We start from the raw sequence: 22,333 nt of genomic DNA, 5'->3' as shown, positions 1-22,333 counted from the left end.
TATGCCAGTGTGGTTGCCACTACAAGAGGTGAGACATGAGTGATGGAGAATAGTTTTGAGTCTATGATAGTAGCCTAGAAAGAGATGATGAAGACCTGAGCCATTATGGTCACTAAATAATGGAGAGAAGGGAGAGAGATGCATGAGATTATGCCTAGGTTTACAGCAGAAAAGGACCTTGGGAACCAGCCATGGAAGCCAGTTGCTTCATGTAACAGATGAGAAAATTAAGGCACTGGTGGGTTAGGAGATTTACCCTGGGTCGTGCAGTATCTTGAGGCAGTATTCAAACTCAGCGAATCCTGATTTCAAGAGCAACAGTCCCTCCACTATGCCATCTTGTTGATGTTGTGGAAATAAGTTGAAAAGATCTGGCAACTTTATTGCACATTTGGGGTGGGGTCTCTTTCATTCCCCAATGAATGAGAGGGAAGGAATTGAAGATAACTCTTCTTGCATACATGATAACTGGAAGAATGGTGCTGTCCTTGAGGATGGTTTTTGGGGAAAGATAATGAGTTCTGATTAGAACAGGTTGAGTTTGAGATATTGGTGGAATAAGCATGTGACAGTATCTTGCAGGTAGCATGGAATTGAACCTCAGGGAGGTGATGAGGACTGGAGGGATAGATCACAGAATCATGTATATAGAAATGAGCTTTGAACTAGAAGTTGATGAGATCTGTAAGAGAGAAAGTTGTCAAGGCAGAAGGAAAAAATGCCCTGAATCTCTGTCCACTGAGGAGGACTCATTCAAGGGAATAAGACAGGAATGGTGATCCAGGAAGGGAAACTGAGAGGAAGCTGCTGCTCAAAGTGTGGAGGCTGGAGAAGCTTTGGGAACTGAGAGAGAAAAAGGAAGGACCAGGACTCACTGTGATTAATGAGAGAAGAAATTAATGAGTCCAATAAAAATATTGCCAATATGCATTGCAAAGTCAGCCACCTTCATACAAGAAGAAGTAGGGTGCAATAATTGAAAGACCCCCAAATATCAGAAGTCTCTGATCAAGTCCCTGCCCTTCTCCTGAGCTGCCTTGCTGTGTGATTGAGCACCTTTCTGACTCTCTCTGTCTTCGTTTCTTCATGAGTTAAATGAGTTAGACTCAGTGACCTCCACAAAGCCTTCTTGCCCTGACATTTCATGATTTTGAGAGTCAACTTACTGTAAGCCTTTTTGCAAACATATTCTTCAGTCAGAGTCACCAGCAGAATCCTATTAATTTGCCTTCCCTTGCTTCTCATCGTAGGCAGTGTGAAGAGTGACGTCAAACGTCCCAGTCTGACACAGACCTGACAGTGGAGTCAGTGGGTAATTATAACTACACGATTCATGGAGTCTTAAGAAGGTTTTGTCAACGCTTTCTTATCTGAGCTCCAGCTTCTTATCTATCCAAAGGAATTTAATAACTCCACAGCCTTCCTCCACTCCCTTTTAATAAATATTTTGCTGGTGTTTTTATACATCATACTCACTTTCTAATGGTCCCCTACCCCTGCAATAGATCGTTCCTTTTTGAGAAGAAAATATAGCCAAGTGGCCACACCTGCCAGGAGGAGGGAGGTGTGTGTCATCTTCTCTCCTCTAAACTCAAAGTGGGTCCATGAGTTGATCATGCAGTAGTTTTTCTCTCTTTAATGTTTTCCTGGACATTTTTTTCAATCATTGATCACAGGAGCAGAGATTTATAGCAGGCAGGACCTTGGAGGCCAGCAAATCCAACTGCCTCATTTTGGAGATGAAACTGAGGTCCAGTGACTTTCCAAGTATCACATAACCATCAGAGAAGGATTTGAACCCAGGTCCTTATGATGCTAAGTCACTCCTTCACTATTCAAAGCTGCTCTTATGTACATTTCTTCCCTTCTTCCCAAGTTCCTCTCATTCTTTCATATTCTATTATATTCATATATAATAATTTCTTCAGTTATTCTTCAAGTGATGGTCACCCAGCGGATCATGGGGTCACAAACCTAGAGCCAGAAGAGACCTCAGCATCCAGCCTTCTTATGCACAGAGGGATTAATGTTTGAGCCAAGATTTGAGTCCAGGTCTTTCTGACTCTGTATCCTGGGGCCAACAGTGATACCACACTGTCTCTGCCTACATAGATTTCAGTACTTTACTATTGCAAGAACACTGGGTCAAAGGCTATAATACATTTAATGGAACTGATAAATTTGGCACAAAAAGTACTTGGGGGGAGAAAAAATGTTTCCCCAGTTTTGATAGCTTTCATGAGGAGCTTGGGGGAAAAGCAACTTGATTGTCTAAAACTCTCCTGGATTTATCATCTCTTTCACGTGGACATCCTCTCCAGTCATACAGATTGCAGCCCATCCTGGGCAACTCTTGCCCATGTTTTCTCCAAAATTCTCAGCAGAGGATCCACTGCATGTTGAAGGATTTCCTTGAGTCTCTTCATATTGTACGGATAGCAGAGGAGCAGCCACCAGACAGAGATCCTACTACATCACTAACCTATTCTTTTCTCTTTGCCATACATTTCTCTGATGAAATTTTTCAAGGCCCTTCCTCCTGAAGAATGTCTCACTAATAGTGAGTTACGACCAAAGCATTCTCATATGCATCTTCCCATGTTGCTCTGGGTCATCTTCAAATGCAGTCTTTCGTGGTGTTCTATGGTCCCAGTCAAACAACATCATGAAAACAATATTGGTCTTAAAAAGATGGGCCTTTGCTTCAGGGGGAAGCTTAGGATAATTAAAAGAATAACAGTGTCCCAAAGGCAACCTCTTTTGTTCACATGTTTTTTTTTTTTATTCTGAGCCTAGCTTCTTGTCCTTTCATCATACCTGACTCAGATAAGTATAATTAAGGACCAGCTCTATAGGTTTTCCATCCATCTCCATATTGCAGTACAAACATCACAGATATTGGTTTTTCCCATTTGGATGATTGGGCCAAACTCTTTTCAGTGATTGTGTATCTTATTTAGGAGGTTTTCCATTGTTTCAGGGCTTGGTGAAGTCAACACTATATCATCCACAAACCTAAGTACTTAAAGGACCTTGGTACTTCAAAATTTTTATTTCAGGAAAATAAAATATTGGGACATTGGCAGAATCTTACATCTTTTCTCTCAATTGTAAACAAAAACAGGCATAATATTCACCTTCCCAACACTACGCTGTCTTCTGCCTCCCTGACTTTGAATAGATCCTCCCTCATGTCTGGAAGGCTCTTCTTCTTCACTCTTGCCTCTTGAAAGTTCTTTTCAAAGTTCATTTCTGTGTCATGGTGAAGAGGACCCAGAGTTTCCTTGGCTCCATTCATGTATATTATTGTTGGATGAAAAGACCACAACCTTGTTTATGTGTCAGTGTGACAGTCCTAAGCAATGACACCAATGTTGAAATTAGCCATACTTTCTACCATGGATCTTTCTAAAAATTTTGCTTCACTGATAATAACAATCCTATCAAATGGAACTGTGATATTTCCCAAAAATTGATAAGGGGAAAAAAAGAGAGGGAAGTTCCCACCTTCCTCCCCAGTTTCTGAGTATTTTTTTAGCTTAAGATGGCACCAAGTGTTACTTTATTGTGACTTGGGATACAAAATTATCACTTCCAAATTTATAAATATTCTTTTAGATGATTCTGTAACTGTTGCTGAAGGAAATTCTCTTAAATCACTGGCAAAAAAACAATGCTTACTATCAGCATTAATGTCCTTATTATCCCCATCACTGTGTTATGTAAGACTGTATTCTTTTATCAGCTGTAATACATGAAGATCCTACATCTCATTCCCATGACAAATATTACCAATTAAATAAATTTATATTATTCTTAAAATAATTATGATAGACTATGATTTTATAGTTTCATAAATATTGTTACAAGTTTATCATCTTATAATTATGATGATGATAAAACATCAAGGTTTGCAAAGCACTGTACATACACTATCTCATTTGGTCCTCACAAAAACCCTATGAGGGAGGTGCTTTTATTATTGACCTTTTACAGATGAGGAAACTGAGATTGTGAGAGATAAAACAACTTGCCTCTGGTCACAAAATGAGGAAGTGTTTGGGGCTGGATTTAAACTCAGCTCTTTCTGTCTGCACATCCAGTGACCATATTAAGGTAGCTTAAACAACACCTGATAAGTGTTAATAAGTCACTACTAAAATAAGAGAGAGTGACTCAGTGACCTCTATCGTCCTTCCCAGAGTCAGGTCTATGTATTGGAAGTTTTATTACTTCTAGTGAGCAGTTTCTCCTGGTTCCTTTCTCTCGGAGAAATACATGCAGAAATCTGCTTATAGATGGGATCTAGGACGACTGTTCTCTAAGAAAAGTATAGAAGCAAAAGGCTTTCAGGAGGAAAAAAAAATTCTCATGGACACCATCCGAAGTCTTAGTGTGAATTCTCTGCCTTCCCTCACTGTTGTTGCTGAGCCCTTGTTCTGCTCTCTCCAGTTGGTGTGAGATCAGGCTGGCTCAGGCTCCCGGCCCTAATCGTTGCTGGCACCAGCTCATCACAAGAGCTTGGAGCACAGCACGCCACAGTACTGCTTGCTTCCAATTGCCTTTGATACAGACACATTCCAGCACATTAGAAAGAAAAAGAAAACCTATCCATTTCAGGTTACAGACAAGGTTTTCTGGGTTTGGGGGGAATTTGACTCTGGACTCTCCTTCACTTTCCCCCTTCATGTCCCTGACTAATCCCACCCTGAAATTCATGTATTTGGAAATGCTTGGGTTTTTTTTTTTGTTTGTTTGTTTGTTTTTGTTTCGGGGGGGGGGCGTTGAACTCAACCCACCTCAGTATCCGATCGGATTTCACATTTGGACAGCTTTGGAAACCTCAGGTGCTGACCATTCTGATCAGTAGTGGCTAATTTGGGTCATCTCCGAGCCATTTGGACAAAGAAGAAGGCGAATTAGCAAGCATAGCTTTCTTAGACCCCAATATGAGGCTTTACTTTTCCTGGGAGTAGGCACCCAATTGCCAGTTGCTTCACTGATTGGCGTTTGGGGGACTGGGGCCCTTTGGCTCTTGGGAGGGCGAGGCAAGCCGTTCACCTCCCCGAGGCTTTGTTCTGAGCCTCACTTTGGGAGGGTTCTAAGCCCGACCTAGAACTGTTGGGATGAAAGGGCTGAGCTGCCACAGGGCTGCGGGGAGCTCATACAATTTTGTGGCAGCCGAGGCGTGGAGGAGAGAATTCCTTTTGCAGAAGGGTGAATTGAGTCCGGTTGTCTAAAGAAACTGGAGCCAATGAGCCTGGAGTGGGCGGAGCTCCAGTCAGTGCGTTACATGGCCAGATGATAATTCTGAATGAAGATTTTTTTTAAATCCGCTGTGCCCTTTGCTCCCTGGCTGACTCCAGAGCTGCTGTTTCGGCCACACAGGTGAGCGCCTCGCCTGTGGGCAGCATTCCCGAAACCTCTGTAGTCTGTTTGATGAGGCTCTCCAGCCAGGTGCGTGGAAGGGGCTTCTGAGGAGCCCTTCTGAATATTTCATGAGTAGGGCTCTCCAGCTGAATGAATTCAGTGAGTGGCAGGCAGTGTGTAGCTTGCAGAGAAACCATCTCCACAAGGAGGCTACAGACAGAGCAAACACTAGGGTGCTGTTTTCCGAGGAGAGCCGGGGCTGAGCGAGCTGCTGGGAACGGCCGGGATCAGAGCCTGGGGGAGCAGAGCTTGGGAGAACAGAGCGTGCGACGCACCCTCTGGGTACCACTTGCATCCTTAGCGCTCCAGCGCCAGGAGCTGCTCACGGCGAGCCTCTCCGCGCTCTGAGTTGCGAGTGGGTTCTTCTGCTATGCTCTGGCTTTTCCCTCGGTGTCTGTGACAGCTTACACACCACCACCCCAGACATGACGGCCAAGGAGCCTTCAAAGGAGCTGGGAACTCTTGAGACCGAAGTGCGCATCCGGACTTTCAAGGAGCAGATGCACTTGGAGCTGGAGTTGCCCAGGCTGTCCGGAAACAGACCGACTTCTCCTAAGATCTCCCCTCGCAGCTCGCCCAGAAACTCCCCGTGCTTCTTCAGAAAGTTGCTGGTGAATAAAAGCATCCGGCAGCGACGGCGATTTACGGTGGCACATACGTGGTAAGCCGGGCTTTCTCTCTTCTTTCCACCTCAATGCTGGGATGTTGGGAGAGCATGGGCTTTCTCCAGCAAATGGAAACAAAACCAAACCTGGTTGCATTCACAGTGCGTGTGGCAAGTGTGAGCTGAGTGGGGTGAGAGGCAGCTCGGAGGATTTCTAAAGCTCCGCTGGGGAAATCGGCCTCTGGCTTCTCCTTGTTTCCCAGATTAAATCAGTAAACCTCGGAATCTGTAGGGTGGCTCTTTCGGATGGTAGCAGCGGAGGAAGGGGCCAGGGGTGCTATGATGGTCATGACAGAGAGGAAGGTCCCGGGGTTGTTTTAAGGGAATGTCTCTCACGGACGGCTGCCTACTTGTTCCAGGCACACTTGGGTTCCATGGGGGGTATTTCTCCTTTGCTATTTTGGAGTTGAAGGATGAGCGGATGCTGAAATGTTTTCTCTTTCTAGGCCGTGCCATGGCTTTCTCAGTCCACTTAAAAACACAGAAAGTAGTTAGAGATCAGTTTTTTAAAGTGGGGTTGCTCTTTTCTTGGTCGTTTTCTTGTTCCCCTCCCCCATCTGTGGATTCTAGGTAAATCGAGTCACAAAGGGCAAATATTGTTTGTTCTTATTGAGCTGATGTATAGCCTCCTTTCTTTCTAAGAGGAGAAAAATTAAAACTTGGTTCTATTTTTACTCCTGAAAACACCATAAAGCCTGAGACTTGACTAGGGCTACACTCCTAGTCCTGTTTTCCACAAATTGTATGTACCCTCCGTTGATTTAGTACTCAACTTTCTAAGAAAAAGACAGACAGAATTGGCAAATGGGTCTGCCTCCTGAAGAACCAAGCACTCTGAAAGAATCAGTTCTAGGTGAAGATGCCCCACTGTGGTTATTTGAGGGAAGAATGTTGGTTTTCTTTTAGTTGTTGTCATTTTATTGTGTTTCACATATGGATCTGTGACTTAAATAAGGTGGGGAAATTAAAAAATTTCACACTAACCCAGTGTGAAAATTGCCCACCACTGATGTAGATTAGCAACTCTTCCTTAACATAGAGTCTTAGAGAAATCCCTGAGATACTACTGAGCAGTTAGGTGAGTTGTCCTTATAGCAGAGGCTAGACTTGAACCCAGGTGTCCTGACTTCTAGAATGGCCATCTGATAACTTCAGGGAAATGTCTTTTGTTCAATTCATAGAAACTTACAATTCTAAAATGCTTTAGAAAAGCAGAAATTCAATCAGATCATACACAGTGTAGTGGAAAAAAAGTTGGGTTTGTCAAAGTTTGAACCCAACTCTGAAACTTGACACCTTGTGACCTTGATCAAGTCACTTAACCTCTGATTATCAATTCTGTTAATGCTTGTTGACTTGACTGGAAAATGAAGAGGTCAGACCAGATGACCCCTAAGGTGCCTCTGTCTCTAAGTCTGTGATCCTGTGAGAGAAAGAATTGGACTTTTCTCCTTTAGTTTGGGAAACCAAGAACTCTGTAGTAGGGTGCAGTCCTTTCTCTGGCTCAGTCGTGATATCTGAGAAATAGTACAGCTGTTATTTAGTCAGCCTCAAATAAAAATGCAAGGGCATCAGTTCATTTGCTTTTTTTAGTTGATTTTTTTTTCTTTTTAGTGATGGCACTATTCAAAATTAGATTCCCCTGCACTTGGAATTTTTTTTGTCATTTAATAGGGGGAGACAGAGGGAATATGAGGGGAGCTAGCATTTCCTGAGAGCAATTTAAGCATCCCAGTTTGGGAAGAATATATTTCTGCAGAGATCACCCTGTACTGGCATCTGTACAGTGATGTTTGGGGCTGTAAGAATGAATATTCTCTTCCAATTAATGGAGTTTCAATCTTTTGGGGATCATTGATCCCTTTGGCAGCCTGGGGAAACTTATGGATCTTTTCTTTCATAATAATGTTTTGGGTTTTTTTTTATAATTCATAATGGAAGAATAAGGTAAATTTCAGGGAGAAGTTAGTGAAAATAAAGATGTATTTGTTCCATCCAATATCAGGGACCCTCTGAAATATACCTACAAACTCAGTGGACCCCAGGTAAAGAACTCCTCCTCTAATTGTAATTTTTATTGTCTATTGGTGTCCTACCATTAACCCCGCAAAGTTTCAGCCTGCTCCGCTCAAGACTCGCATTGTTGTTACCCAAGTCATAGGCCAAATAAGCAGTCTGACTTTTAATTTATTCTAGATAAAGCTGAATTGTGATGGATAATTGGGGCTTTCCACATTATTCTTTTGGTGATAGAATCATCTTCTGACTTTTTAAGATCCAGTGATGCTGACATTTTTAGCAGAAGGTTTCCCCAGAGGAATCTTATGGTATGCTGTCTTCCTTTCTGGGCCCCTCCCTCTTTGCTTATAACATGTGGATGTGTTTATGCAAATGTTTTACTAAATTGTGTGACTATAGGAAATAGTTGAATGAGTTATTAATTATCCTAAAGAAGGAACTAAAATAAAATGTATTGTTTGCATATAAATGCATATATAGGGATACATTTATATATATCCTGACCTGCATTGATAGGGGGAGTTTCCTGCTGTGAATTCACAGGTTGGTTCCCTATTCTTATATATTGATGTATATATGTGTATCACACTCATTCATACAGATATATCCATGTATGCACACGCATTCCAATATATGCATGCATACATATTCCTACCTGTAGTCAAAACAAGCTGTAATTTTTTTTAGCAGAAGCAAATCTAATTAGAGTTTTTAGTAAGCTCATTTTCAGATAATGATAAATCCAATTAAAGCTCAGATATGCCTCCCATATGATAATGATTTTAGCTGCACAAATACATGACTTTTCTCCTTGGGACAGATTTGACGCAGTACTATAAATATGGATTGGATTATTCTCCAAGTAGCCAAATAATATTTTGGAATAACTGCTTTGTGCTTTTAATTTTACTCATATGTTGTCCCCATAATGCACACAGTAAGTTGAAGAAAGGAAATTTTATGACATGAGCTTGAGATCATGGTAGATGACCAGCTTCCTTGTTCAAGGGAATTCTGTTTTACCTAAATCACTCATGAGAAAAATACCATGAAGGCGTTGTGGTCTAGTAACTGAGCTTGAAAATAAAAAGCCCTCACCTCACACTCTGCCTGTTACACTAATTAACTGAGTGGACAAATCACTTAACTTCTCTAAACCTCAGTTTCATCATCTGGAAAAGGATATTCATTTTATCCATCATGTCTACCTTGTGAGGTTGTTTGTAGAAGCATAGCTACCCATTCTAAATGAACCTCTTTATTTTATACTTGAGAAAAATCCAGAAAAGAGAAATGTTAGGTGAGTTGCCCAAGGTGAATTCAGGTCCTGAGATATAGTGCAAGTGACTCCTCTTCCCCTTCTCCCCCACCTAGTAATTGCCAAAGGTGGAACTGGAAGCCACACCTTCTTGATTCTAAATCAAGCACTGTACATACTACAATATAGTAAGTTTCTACATCTTGCTTCTGGGGCAGCTAGGTGGCACCACAGTAGATACAGCACTGGACCTGGATTTAGGAAGACATATCTTCATGAGTTCAAAGCTGGCCTCTGACAGTTGCTAGTTGTGTGACCCTGGACAAGTTACTTAACCCTGTTTGCCTCAGTTTCTTTACCTGTAAAATGAACTGGAGGAAGAAATGGCAAACCACTCCAGCACCTTTGCCAAGAAACCCCAAATAGGATTCCAAAGAGTGAGACACAACTGAAATGGAACAACATATCATGCTTCTTACATTTTAAAAACACTAAAAATGTTTAATGTCTTCTTATTATGATAAAATATGGTTTGCTTTGATCAGTTTGTCCTGACAAAAGCCTAGCAGTCTCTTCTGCCAGGTGACCAATATTTTCAAACCTTGCATTTAAACTGGAAATAAAAAATGGTGAAAACAAGTAATTACTTTTCACTGCATGAGAGGCTTCTTTTCAGGAATGGTTTTGAATCCTGGGCTAAAATTAAGAAATTCACAATGGAATCATTCATAAGAGAGCTTTTGGATTCAAACTGTCTAAACAGGTTCTTGTATTTTTTGTCATTTACGAGGTCAGGATTGTTTTGATAATCTTGTAGGGTTTGGTTTGGTTTGGTTTTATAGAAGGCAGAGAGGAAATAGGGTAGAGATGAGGGAAGAGTTAATGTTGTAAGATTCCTTGTGAAATCAGGATCCTGACTGGATATGTGGCCCAAGTGTTAGCTCTAATTAGGATCACCATCAAATCTTTCTGTCTGGCAAGCCCCTTGTCACATCATCGAGCATAACCTTCAACTTCAGTCAAGATTATCTAACCCTCCTGGACGTAGCTCTGAAACTGCCCCCTTTATATGATCTCCAGAGAAAGAGGTTCTATGATTTTTCTTCATGCAAAATTTAATCATTTCAAGAGTGAGGTTATTATCACATTTTTATGTCAGCCAGTCAACAAGCCTTTGTTAAACATCTACTATCTGCTGGGTACTATGCTAAGTGCAGGGGATAATAAGGAAGACAGAGGATAACCCCTGCCCCAGAAGACCACACAGTCCAATAGGGGAGACAACAAGCAAACAAATATATTCAAACAAGCTATATACAGGATAAATCAGAAATAATAAAAGAGAGGGGCATTAGTCTTAAGGAGGATTGGAATGACTTCTTGTCAAAGGTGGGATATTAGCTGGGACTTGATGGAAGCCAGGGAATCTAGGAGGCAGAGATGAAGAAGGGGAGCATCCCAGGCATGGGAAACAGCCAGAGGACATGCCCAGGGCCCAGAGATACCTCCATCTAACACAGCCTTTCTAGATGGATCCTGATTTGGATATGGAAAAGTGGATTTCCTGTAAGGTTCCATATAATATTCCATAATCATAGGACCAGAAATCAGAAAGTTGAAAGGACCTTAGAGTCCCCCTAATTGATTCTTTTCATTTACATAAAAGAAAAATGAGGCCCAAGAAGATGAAGTGAGAGGGCGGCTGGCCGTGCAGTCAGTAGAGCACTGGGCCTAGAATAAGGAACACCTAAATTCAAATGCCTCAGAAATGTACAAACTGTGTTAACCTGGTCAAGTCATTGAACCTCTGTCTGACTCAGTTTCCTCATCTACAAAATGGGGAAGATAATAGCACCTGCTTGCTGAGATTGTCATGAGGATCAAATGAGATAATATTGATAAAGGTGTTTTTGTTTTGTTTTTGTAAATCTTAAAGTGCTATGTAAATACTAGCTATGAGATTAAATTGACCAAGTTACAATATCGGATAGGTGTTATAGCTGGGCTTCAGTCTCAAATCCTCTTACTTCAAGTTGAGCTCCCTTTATGAATCTGAAATTATCCTTGAATGAATTTCAATGACATTGAAACATGCCTCGCAGCCTTCTCTTCTCTAGGTTGAATAATCTCAGTTGTTTTTAGCTTTCATCAACTAATTTTCCACTCTCTTAGTCATCTCTGTGATTCTTCTCTGAACCTTCTCCAAATTTCCTAATTGCTTTTCAGTTCCAGAGCTCAGAATTAGACACCCGGCTCTATGAAGGATAGAATAAGGCTTGAGAATGGGAATTTCTGCCACAATTCTATAGCTGTTGACTGATGGACATGTGGCCACTCTCTACCAGGAAGATGGCAGACCCGGACACCTAGTGTTATCCCAGCTGGCATCCCAGTTTGCAGCTTACTTTTAGCTACCACCATGGTATCCCTGCATTTTCTAAGCTTTGCTACATTCATTCTGATAATGACATCTTCCATACTTACCCTCACGTAATCTTTTTGTTATTCAGAAGGGGTGTATTAAAACGAATTGTTAGAGAGAAACAACTTCTCTATGTCTTATCTGTACCCTGGACCTATTAATTTTCATCTCCGTCACACACTCTCCTCTTGCTCTTACAAGCCATTGAAAAACATTTTGATGTGTCTTTTCCTAGATGTGCTACCCCCGTCCCATCTTTCTATGGAGGAAGCCTTAGTTTATTTCATTAACAGGAGTAAAAATCTTAATGTCTCTCTATCTCTCCTAATCCTAAATATGGTATAATGCAAAGTGTGCCAGCTCTGAAATCGCAGGTCCAGATTTCAAACCCCTCCTTTGACCATCTCAGTTGTATTATTTAGGGGCTTAGCTTTTTTTTTCTTTTTCCATCCTTGAAACTGAGGGGGATGTAACAATGAGGTTCAAGTTAGGTGGCTCAGTGGATACAGCACTGGAACTAGAATCAGGAAGACCCGAGTTAAAATTTGGCCTTAGATGCTTACTAACTGTGTGACCCTGGCCAAGTCACTTAACCTCTGCTTCAGTTTCCTAACTGTAAATGAAATAGGACTCATAATAGTGTCTACCTCCACAGGTGGTTTGAAGATCTAATGAGATAATATTTGAAAAGTGCTTAGCACAGTGCCTGGGGGCATTTGTTGTTGTTCAGTCAGGTCCAACTTTTTATGACCCCATGCCAGGCTCTTCTATCATCCTTCCTCTCTCTCCAAACTCATTTTCATATCTTCCCCAACACTATCTATCTTTGTCATCCTCTGCCACCCCCTTTTCCTTTCACATTCAATCTTTCCCAATCTTTCAAAGTTTCTTCCCAATGAGTCCTTTTCTCTTGTTATGTGGCCAAAGTAGTTAAACTTCAACTTTGGTATTCAACCTTCCTGTGAATGATCTGAATTAATTTAAGTGTTGACTGATTTTATTTCCCTGCTGTCCACGGGACTCTCAAAAGTCTTTCCCAGCACCACAATTCAAAATCATTGATTCTGCAACTCTCAACTTTCCTTATCGTCCAGTTTTCACAGTTACATTGCTACTGTAGCTTTGACTACACGGACTTTTGTTGGCAAGATGATGTCTCTGCTTTTTAGTTTGCTGTCCAGATTTACCATAGCTTTCTTTCCAAGGAGCAAGTGCCATAATTTCATGGCTGCAGTCAATGTCTGCAGTGATTTTTTAAGACCAAGAATATATAATCTGCCACTGTTTCCATTTCTTCTCTCTTTATTTGCCAGGAAGTGATGGGATCAGTTGCCAAGATCTTAGTTTCTTTTTTTTATGTTAAGCTTCAAGCCAGCTTTTATATTCTCTTCTTTCACTGTCATCAAGAAACTTCTGAATTCTTCTTCAGTTTCTGCTATGAAAGTGGTATCATCTGTATATCTCAGATTGTTGATATTTCTCTCAGCAACCTTCATTCCAGGTTTGGATTTGTCTAGCCTGGCATTTTGCATGGTGTTCTCTGCATATAAATTAAATAAATAAGATGACAATATACAAACTTGTCATATTCCTTTTCTAATCTTAAACCAATTAGTTGTTCCATCTTCAGTTGTAACTCTTGCTTCTTGGCCTGAACACAGGTTCTTCAGGAGATAAGTAAGATGTTCTGGTCCTCCCATCACTTTAACATCTTTCTTGTATAATTCTCTGTGCATTCTTGCCATATCTTCTTAATCTCTTCTACTTCTGTTAAGTCCCTATCATTTTTGTCTTTTATAATACTCATTTTTTTTGCATGAAATGTTCTCATGCTATCTCTCATTTTTTTAACTTTTATTTTAGACTTAAACACCAGAACAGAAATGCAGAATAGAGAAAAAAACATATCATAAACTTAAATGTTGTAACCTAAATACAAAGTAAGAAAGGAAAAAAGCATGTCATGTGCATAACAGAACATAAGAGAAGATTCAAAATATGTAACAATAGATTTTCATTTCAAAAAAGCCTGTATGATAAATAATACACATTGTATTGAGAGCTATCTTTGCTTTCTTGTAAGCTTTCTTTTGTTTTCTGCTGTGCACTTTTAAACTTTGATCTACCAGATCTCATCTCTTACATCTATTTATCACCTCCACTTCATACTCGTAAAGGATGTTATTTAGGTCAGACCTGTAAGTCTGAATTTTGCAACAAGAAGCTCATGAGTAGAACCATAGTCACCTCCAGGTCTTGTTTTAACTGACTACATAGAGTTTCTCTGTCTTTGTCTGCAAAGTATATAATCAATCTGACTTCTATCTTGACCATATCTGGTCATGTCCATGTGTAGTCACCTTTTGGGTTGTTGGAAAAAAAAGGAATTTTCTGTGATCAGTAAGTTATCTTGACAAAACTCTATTATTCTCTGCCCTGCTTCATTTTGTACTCCAGGACATCTGTTATTCCAGTTGTCTTTTGATTTTCTACTTTAGCATTCCAATCCTCTATAATGAATGTGATTATCTTTTTTGGGTGTTATTTCTAGAAGATGTTGCAGATCTTCATGGGACCGATAAACTTTGGCCTCTTTAGCATCAGTGGTTGGAGCATAGACTTGTATTTCTGTGATGATGAATGATTTTCCTTGGATTCAAACAGATCTAATTCAATCCTTTTGAGATCATAGCCCAGCACTGCTTTTCTTACCCTTTTATTAACTAAGGGCTATTCTATTTCTTCTAAGGGAAGGGGATCTTGCTCACAGTAGCACATATACATACATACATATAGACATACAGACATGTGTGTGTTTACATGCACATACCCTCTGAATACAATTCACCCATTCCCATCCATTTAAGTTTACTGACACCCAAGATGTTGATGGTTAATCTTTCCATCTTCTTTTTTTTTTACTATATCCAGCTTCCTTTGGTTCGCAGAGATTACAATTCCAGATTCACCTGGCACATAGTAGGTACTTAAAAATTATTTTTACCATCCTCATTCTCCTTACCTTCCAGTCTTAGATCTATGGTCCTAGGTCTATTTTTTAAGGCCAGTTCTTCTTTTGAGCTTTTCTCCTCTGTCCTGCATTTGCCCATCATTTAATAGATTGGTACTTAGTAGTATACTATGGATGGTCATCCCAGTGTATAAGACAAAGACACTATCTTTAAGGAATTTTCCACCTAGTTAGTGATAAAATATGCATTAAGGCAACACTTATTTCTTTCAAACCTAGTGACTCTTACTGAACCACTACATGGAGCATCATTTAGTCAGTGTTCATTTTCCAGATGATGAGATGGAGACGGAGAGAGATTAAGAGACTTACTCCTTGTCCTATATCTAGTAGACATCATTAGTGGGATTTGAACTCAGGACTCTCTTGATTCCAAGTGTTTTGCTTCCATTTCAACAGTAAACTGAATTAGTATTCATCATTACTTTCCTAAGTATAAGATAGGGGAGGCGTGACCGGATAGCACTGTGATCTTAAGTGGGCTCCAAGATGGATACAAGCCAACATGTGGATGGGGTGCCAAAACATTCTGGACTATTTTTTTTTAATAAAAGGTCTGTATTCAGGAAAAAGAGCTGACATCCTGCAATATTCTGTCCCGGTCAGACCAATTCAAGTCAAGTCACGGAGCATTCCTAATGTGCTTACTCAGTGCAGTGTTGTGATTCAGCGCTGGGTACCATCATTTATGAAGGATTTTGGTAAGCTCAAGAGCTTCTGGAGAAGGATGACCAATACCGTAGAGGGCTCAATGTCAGGCTGTTTGGTGATTAGTTGAAGGAGGTCAAGATTCTCAGCCTGTAAAAGAAAAATCTGAGTTCATTAGATGAAGATAAGCCAACAAGATGAAGATTTCAATGGTTGTCACAGAGAAGGGATGAGATTGCTTCTGCTTGGCTCCAGAAGAGAAAGCAAAGAAGAATGGCTTGAGATTGGGAAGAGGTACATTCAAGCTTAATGTCACAGGACTGATGACTTCCTAATAATGAGAACTGGCCCTAAGAGAAATGGGCTGCCTCAGAAGCTACTGAGTTTGATCTCATTGAGGATCTTTAAACCCAGGCTGGATGGATGCTTGTTGGGGAGGTGGTCCAGGAACTGTCTTGCTAAGTTATAGATTGTAGATTGGGATGAATGGCCACCGATTGTCTTTCTGATTCTGAAATTCTGTGTTTGTATAATTGCTTTAACATTTTCATTCTTCAATAAAATTGGAAGTTTCTTAAGGAAAGGGATTAAATCTTCTTCTCTTTCCTCTACATACAGTCTACACCATGGTAGGGGCATAGACAATACTTAATAATTTGAAGTGATAAAGTATTGCATGCAGGTATTACCTTTCACTCCTTACTTAGACCAAGCACAACTCTAAAGTATAAACACAATGACATAGTTGATGTAGCTCCCCTAAAAAATGGGCATAAATTGCAAAACAAAACTGGTCAGACTTCACCTGGAGGTTGGGCTAGCTTTGATAAATTCTGTGGACCACATTTTATCGAGGACCTTGGCAATGTAGGATATATCCAGAGGGGAGGGGTAGAATGGGGAAAGGACTGGTTAGCCTGATGTCTGAAGATGGGGGCTGAAGTCACTGGGACTATGTGACCTGGACAAAAGTAAATGGTTGATATGAGAGCTGTTTTTGAAGGTCCACCATATACAATAGGGATTTGATGCATTATGATTGGCCTCAGAATGAAGAAAATGGGTGGTTAAGTTGCAGAGAAATAGAATTGGGCTCCATGTCAAGCAAAAAAGATATCCTAACAGCTAGCACTATGCAGAAGTAGATTAAGCCACCTTGAAAAGTTGTGAGATCCCCCTAAATTTAGCCTATTCCAGCAGGGCTGGACAGACACTCAGAAAGTACATGGGAAAATAGCTAGCATTCAATGTGTGGGCTCTCTTGGATTCCTCTCCCCACACTGAAACTCTATGAGTCTGGAAGAATGGAGAGCTGAATGTCTTTGTAGGGCAATGTCTTCACAATTCCAATTCAGCTGAAAATTGCTCATGTGTCTGCTCTGTTTAGGATAAGGAGATATGACCACACAAGAATGATGTGAACCTCTCTTCTTATCTGAATGCTAACGCAAACCAGTGCAGCACAGTTTGTGTCTGAAGCCATAATTATAGCATGGGTTTTATCCATAATGAAAGAATAAGTGTTGACTTCCTGGTTCCTTGGAGTCTTCAACTCTTCCATATGTTCGATGTGTATATGTGTGTGTGTGTGTGACATGATGTGATAATTGCTCTGTGAAGCACAGTTTGCAACCCTACAGATGACATGTGGGGTGTTATTATGATCCTGGAAGTTCTTTCCCCTGTCCCTGCTAAGAAGACATCCTTCCTTCTCTCCTTTTCAATACCCCACTCACCCACCCCATCCCCTGTTGTTTACCTGGAATGATCAAAATATCCCATTATTCCAACTACTACCCAGGCTACATGACCACTGTGCTGGAGACTTTAAGTGACATATTTTCTGGAATATGCCATGATGCCCACCCCCAGCCCCCACACACATTTCCCATTTCGTAACCCTTTCTTTCCCCTTCCCACTCCCATCCAGTAATTGTCAGCTCCTTGCTTCCTCTTCCCTGCTAAAGAACTCTAAATAAGAGGGATGGTGCAGCTCAGAACTTTCAGTTCTCAGATAACCAATAATCACAAATTTGGACCCAAGTACCAATTCCCACAGCAGTCTTAATTGCTTCATGTCATGTGGCAAGCTCATCTCCATACCCCAAAAACAGACAAGACCAATCGAATCATATCCACGTTCTTTAATCTCCTTAAATAAACACAGACAAGTTTGGTCCTTAAAAGCTGGGACTCTTTCACTTCTGTCTTCAGAGTGTTCTGAGTGTCCTGTGCATCTCGACACTTCATAGATATTGAAGGACTGAGTGGTTGTGATTCTGCTCTTAGGACTCATGCAAACTCATATGAGGCAAGAAAGAACAGGCAGCCAGCAGTCCTGTAGACATTGTTCTGAGCTCATCTTGTGGTTGCTTTTCCATCGTTTCAGTCGTGTCTGCTTCTTTGTGACCCCATTTGGGCTTTCTTAGAAAAAATACAGGAGTGGTTGGTCATTTCCTTGCCCTCATGACCCAGTCCCAATTGGCCATGTCTGAGGCAATGTTCAAGGATGCTCTGGCTTTCTCAGGACAATGTGGCAAGTCCAAAAAAGCAACAGAGCCAGTACCTGCTGTAGCTTCTTATCCATTATTGTCAATGACTACAAGGCACTGATTGAATTGGGCTGCCTCCAGCCTGCCGGCTTGAGCCATTGTGATTTCTGCATTGGATACAGAATTGCTCTGAGTGAATCCTCCTGGCTTTTCATATGCCTCTGTTTACCCTTCTTTGTGACAGCTGTGCTCACAACCTTCTTCTTAGACCTCACATAGTGCTCCAGCTTGTAACTCTAACACTTGGAATGCCATATGACACCCAAGGATCTTATCTTTACCTCGATGCATGCTCCTTGAACACAGAGACTGTTTCACCTACAATCTGTGTCTCTCCCAGAACCCCCACAAGAAATTACTACTCATATGACTTTGGACAAATCACTTAATCAGGTTCCTCATCTGTAAAATGAGGAGATTGTACTAAATGGTTTCTGAGATTTCTCCCAGCTCTGAAGCTATGAAGTAAACATGTAATAAATATCTGTTGTATTTTAGTGAAAAGACAATGGCTTATCATTCTAAAAAGCAATTATTAATGTCTTTACATCAGGGAATGAGTAACTAAATGCAAGTGTATTGATTAGTTAACTAAATTTATTTTTTTAAGGACTGGATCTCCCTCTTTCATCTAAGCTGAAAGTGCAGAGATTTCTCATGGGCAGATCCCACTGCTGATGGGCTGGAAATCTTGACCTGGGGAAGGGAGGGAATGAAATGAACATTTGTATAATCCCTGCTGGGTGCTAGTCATTGTGCTAAACAGTTTTTCCAAATATTATCTCATTTCACCCTCAAAACAACCCTATGAGGCAGGTGCTATTATTAGTCCCATTTTAGAGCTGAGGAAAAAAGCAAACAGAGGTTAAGTGACTTGGATAGGGTCATACAGCTAATATGTATCTGAGGCTAGAGGTGAGCTCAGGTTTTCCTGAATCCAGGTCTGACACTCTAGCTACTACTCCAACAATTGCCTCTAAACATGGATTAATTCATCTTCCCTTATGCAACCTGTTGGCTTTTTGTTTCCAGTATAGATCCTCCCCTCCCCCAACCCTGTGGGCATTTTCCACCCCAGAAAGCACAGAAAAACTGAGCTCAAGAGATCCAGCAGCCTCAGTCTCCCCAGTAGCAGAGCCTATAGATAAAAGTCTTTGCACTTAACTGAAAACATATATATTAAGTGCCTACCACACCCCCAGCACTGTGCTAGGTGCAGGTGAGCCAGAAACAAAAGCCAAGACAGTCCCTGTCCCCAGCTTACATCCTAATAGGGGAGACAACACCCTAAAGGAAGTGATTTCTGCTGAGGTGCAGGTAGGACATGCAAGGTGGTCTCCTTTGAGGAGAGTTGATAAAGCACTGTAGAGTTTTACCAATATGTGCTCTTAATCAGATGCCTTGAGATAATTGGTGAATTTCCTAATTCTTGGTGTGAGGACATTTTGGTTAATGATCCTTATATTTGCAAAATCTGATGCCTCTTCAGAGGTTGTCAAAGTCTGTTCCAATGGAAAGGAAGCTTTGGCAGATTGTTCCAATTTAAAAAAAAATGCTGATGGGCCCAGTGATAGACTATTGTATATATGCCTGCCCTCTAAGGACCCTCCCAGCTAAGGTGACACGATCTTGTCATGGGTTTACCTGAAGGGGGCTTCTCCTTATTTTCTTTCAGACACTGCAGATATCCAAGAAAACACTTTGTGACTATTATCTGATTTTATCCTGACAACCACGTGAGGTAGATTCTATTATTATCCCCATTTTACAGATGGAGAAACTGGGCCCAGAGTGATTTGTCTGAGGCATTTTGCACACTGCCATCACTTCCCCACCTAGCTGCCACAGGAAGCAAGGATAACAGTGAGCTGAACTCAGTCATTCTTTCAGTCATCTGCCTTGGGGTAGATGCTATGAAGAAGGGCTCGAGCCAGCTGGGAGTTCCACTTACTAGCTGTATATTCTATTCCGATCAGGGGCATCTGGAGCAACTGATCAGTTCTGGGCAACAGAATGGCATTGACCGGTTGTGGAACATAAAAAAAAGGAATCCAGGCTAATTAAGGGCTTCAAGTTGCTGCTAAATGAAGGCTGATTGAAGGACTAATAATGCTTAGCCTGGAGAAGAAGAGGTAGCCCTTGACATAAAAAGAGATTAGATTTGACCTATTTACCCCCAGGGGGCCGAACTGGGGAGTCTTAGGGGAAGTAGCCAAGAGACAGATTTAGGCTTGATTTAGAGACTGATTTCTTAACAGGACTAGGATTGAGCTGCCTCAGCAGGATGCTGGCTCCCCACTCCACAGAAGAGCAAAGGCAGCCTAGCCCCAGTGTAGCTTGTTTTGTAGGGGAAGCCTTTTTCAGGTAGGTTTAACTGAATGACCTTAGAGGTCCTCCCAGCTCTGAACATCTGTAGTCCCCTCCTTTCTCTCTAACCCTTCCCTGATCAGGTGGAGGCAGTCCTTGTCAGATACAGCAATTTGCCTGGCAAAGAAATGTTTGGGTCCTGCTGTGTGCAAAATACAAAAGGGGGCAGGGACATCATTTGTTGACATTCTCAGGTAGCTTCCTGCTGTATGATCTTACTGTGAGGGAAAAGAATTTCTGCTATGCTTTAGATGAATCAGTAAAAGAAAACAGCAGGTAAATGAGGGCTCATTCAATTGATGGATTTAGTGGACTTCTCCTGCCCCCACCTCAAGAACAGATTCTTACTCCACTTAACTTTTATGAAGAATGACTTTTCGAAATGTGGTTGATGAACCTCAGCTCCTAGGAACATCACCAGGGGTTCTACGAAAGAAAACCTGTTCTATTGTACCCAAGCATGGCCTCAGCATCATCCAAAGGGTCTATCCAGACATTGGAACGTAGGGGATACAAAGGGCTCTGTTTCTGTTCAGTCATGTCTGACTCTTCAAGACCTCATTTAGGGTTTTCCTGGCAAAGATGCTAGAGTGGTTTGCCATTTCCTTCTTCAGCTCATTTTACAGTCGAGGAAACTTAAGGCAAACAGAGTCAAGCGACTTGCCCAGGGTCACACAGCTAAGGCTGAATTTGAACTTAGTTCTTCCTGTCTCCTGGCTAGCTGCTGTATGCAGCACACTATCTAGCTGCCCACATAAGGTTCTAACAGTCACAAAGTTAGAAAGAGAATTGTTAGTTGATAAAGGAGGGAGCAGAGAACAGGGTAAATCACTCGATAAACAGGCATTTGTTAAGTGCTTACTGCAAAACCATCCCTGCCTTCAAGGAGCTTACATTAAAGTGAGGGAGATAAAAAGCATATCAAGAGGTACTTGTAAAATGTGTACTGAATAAAGGCAGAGTAAAGGAAGTGGAGATGATGGGGGAGGAGGAGAAATAGTAAAAATCTCCAGGAAGAGGTGGAATTTGAGCTGAATTTCGAAGGATTCCAGGGCTCTTATGGGCAGATGTGAGGAAGAAGGGTATTTGAGGAATGGGGGATAGCCCATACAAAGGCAGAGTCAGAAAGTGGGGGACTGTGTTCTAGAAAGGGCAAGAGGGAGGTCAGTATTGCTGTATGGTAGAGAGGAGTGAAGTCTGAGAAGGCTGCAAAGCAAAAAGGGGCCAGTGAAGATCCTTAAGTGTCAAACATCAAACTTTTTATTTAACTCTAGAGGTAATAAGATAATTTCAGAGAACTATGAGATGTGAAAAAAAAGGATGAAAAGAGAGCTCATGGTAGATAGTCTCAATTTTCCTTGTACAGTAATTTTCCTCAGCTGGGAGGCTAGGGAGGGGTATTGCTGTGGGGAGAGGGCATGGCTTTAAGAAAGAGAAGAAAGTCTCTGGAAGAGCTGCTCTTGTGGAATTGAATCTTAGAGAGAGGCAGAATAATTGCCTTGCTGTAGTGAGAGCCCAGCTGAGATTAGATAAAATCAATTCGTAGTGGACCCAATCAGCATGGTTTTGTAGTTTCCTCCAGCTACACTTCAGCATCACTTAAATAGGAGCAAAGGAGACAGATGATGAGATTAAATAGGGTTGGGATTTGTCAAGGCAATTCAAAAGTAAAGAAAAAGGTTTCTTTCTATATAGACATATGGATATAGGTGACAGAACTACCCAGAAATTAAAAGCATTTTAATAAATATTTTCAGTGGCTTGAGGTAGAATCAAGTAAGGTAAGAGGGGGTGGAGGTCCTTCAGAGAGCTATCTATAGGGAAGGGGTCCATTCATTATTGAAGACCTCATCCTGAGATGGAATGGGGAACCATCTAGTGGTTTAGGTAAATGAAGATTTGTGAATGCATGGAAATGGTAAGAAATAAGAAGGGAAAGTGA

At 41.2% G+C, this 22,333-nt stretch overlaps 1 protein-coding gene across 2 annotated transcripts in view; it reads left to right on the top strand.

The window, feature by feature from the left end:
• Positions 1 to 22,333, top strand: part of LOC138164887 (3',5'-cyclic-AMP phosphodiesterase 4B) — a 535,743-nt gene that overhangs the window by 81,974 nt on the left and 431,436 nt on the right. The window contains exon 1 of one of the 2 annotated variants that reach the window (XM_069092826.1): positions 5,693 to 6,091. The exons of the other annotated variant lie outside the window; for it this stretch is intronic. Within the exon in view, the coding sequence (XP_068948927.1) occupies positions 5,856 to 6,091 (236 nt within the window). The 5' untranslated portion in view covers positions 5,693 to 5,855. Of the gene's footprint in view, positions 1 to 5,692; positions 6,092 to 22,333 lie in introns of those variants that run through there. 2 annotated transcript variants of the gene reach the window in all.

This window comes from Petaurus breviceps, unplaced genomic scaffold (assembly GCF_028583685.1).
Source record: "Petaurus breviceps papuanus isolate PSGF00001 unplaced genomic scaffold, PetGlider_PUasm1.0 207, whole genome shotgun sequence".
NCBI lineage: Eukaryota > Metazoa > Chordata > Mammalia > Diprotodontia > Petauridae > Petaurus > Petaurus breviceps.
The sequence above is the reverse complement of the archived record's forward strand: the minus strand, read 5'-3'. Positions and strand labels throughout refer to the sequence as shown.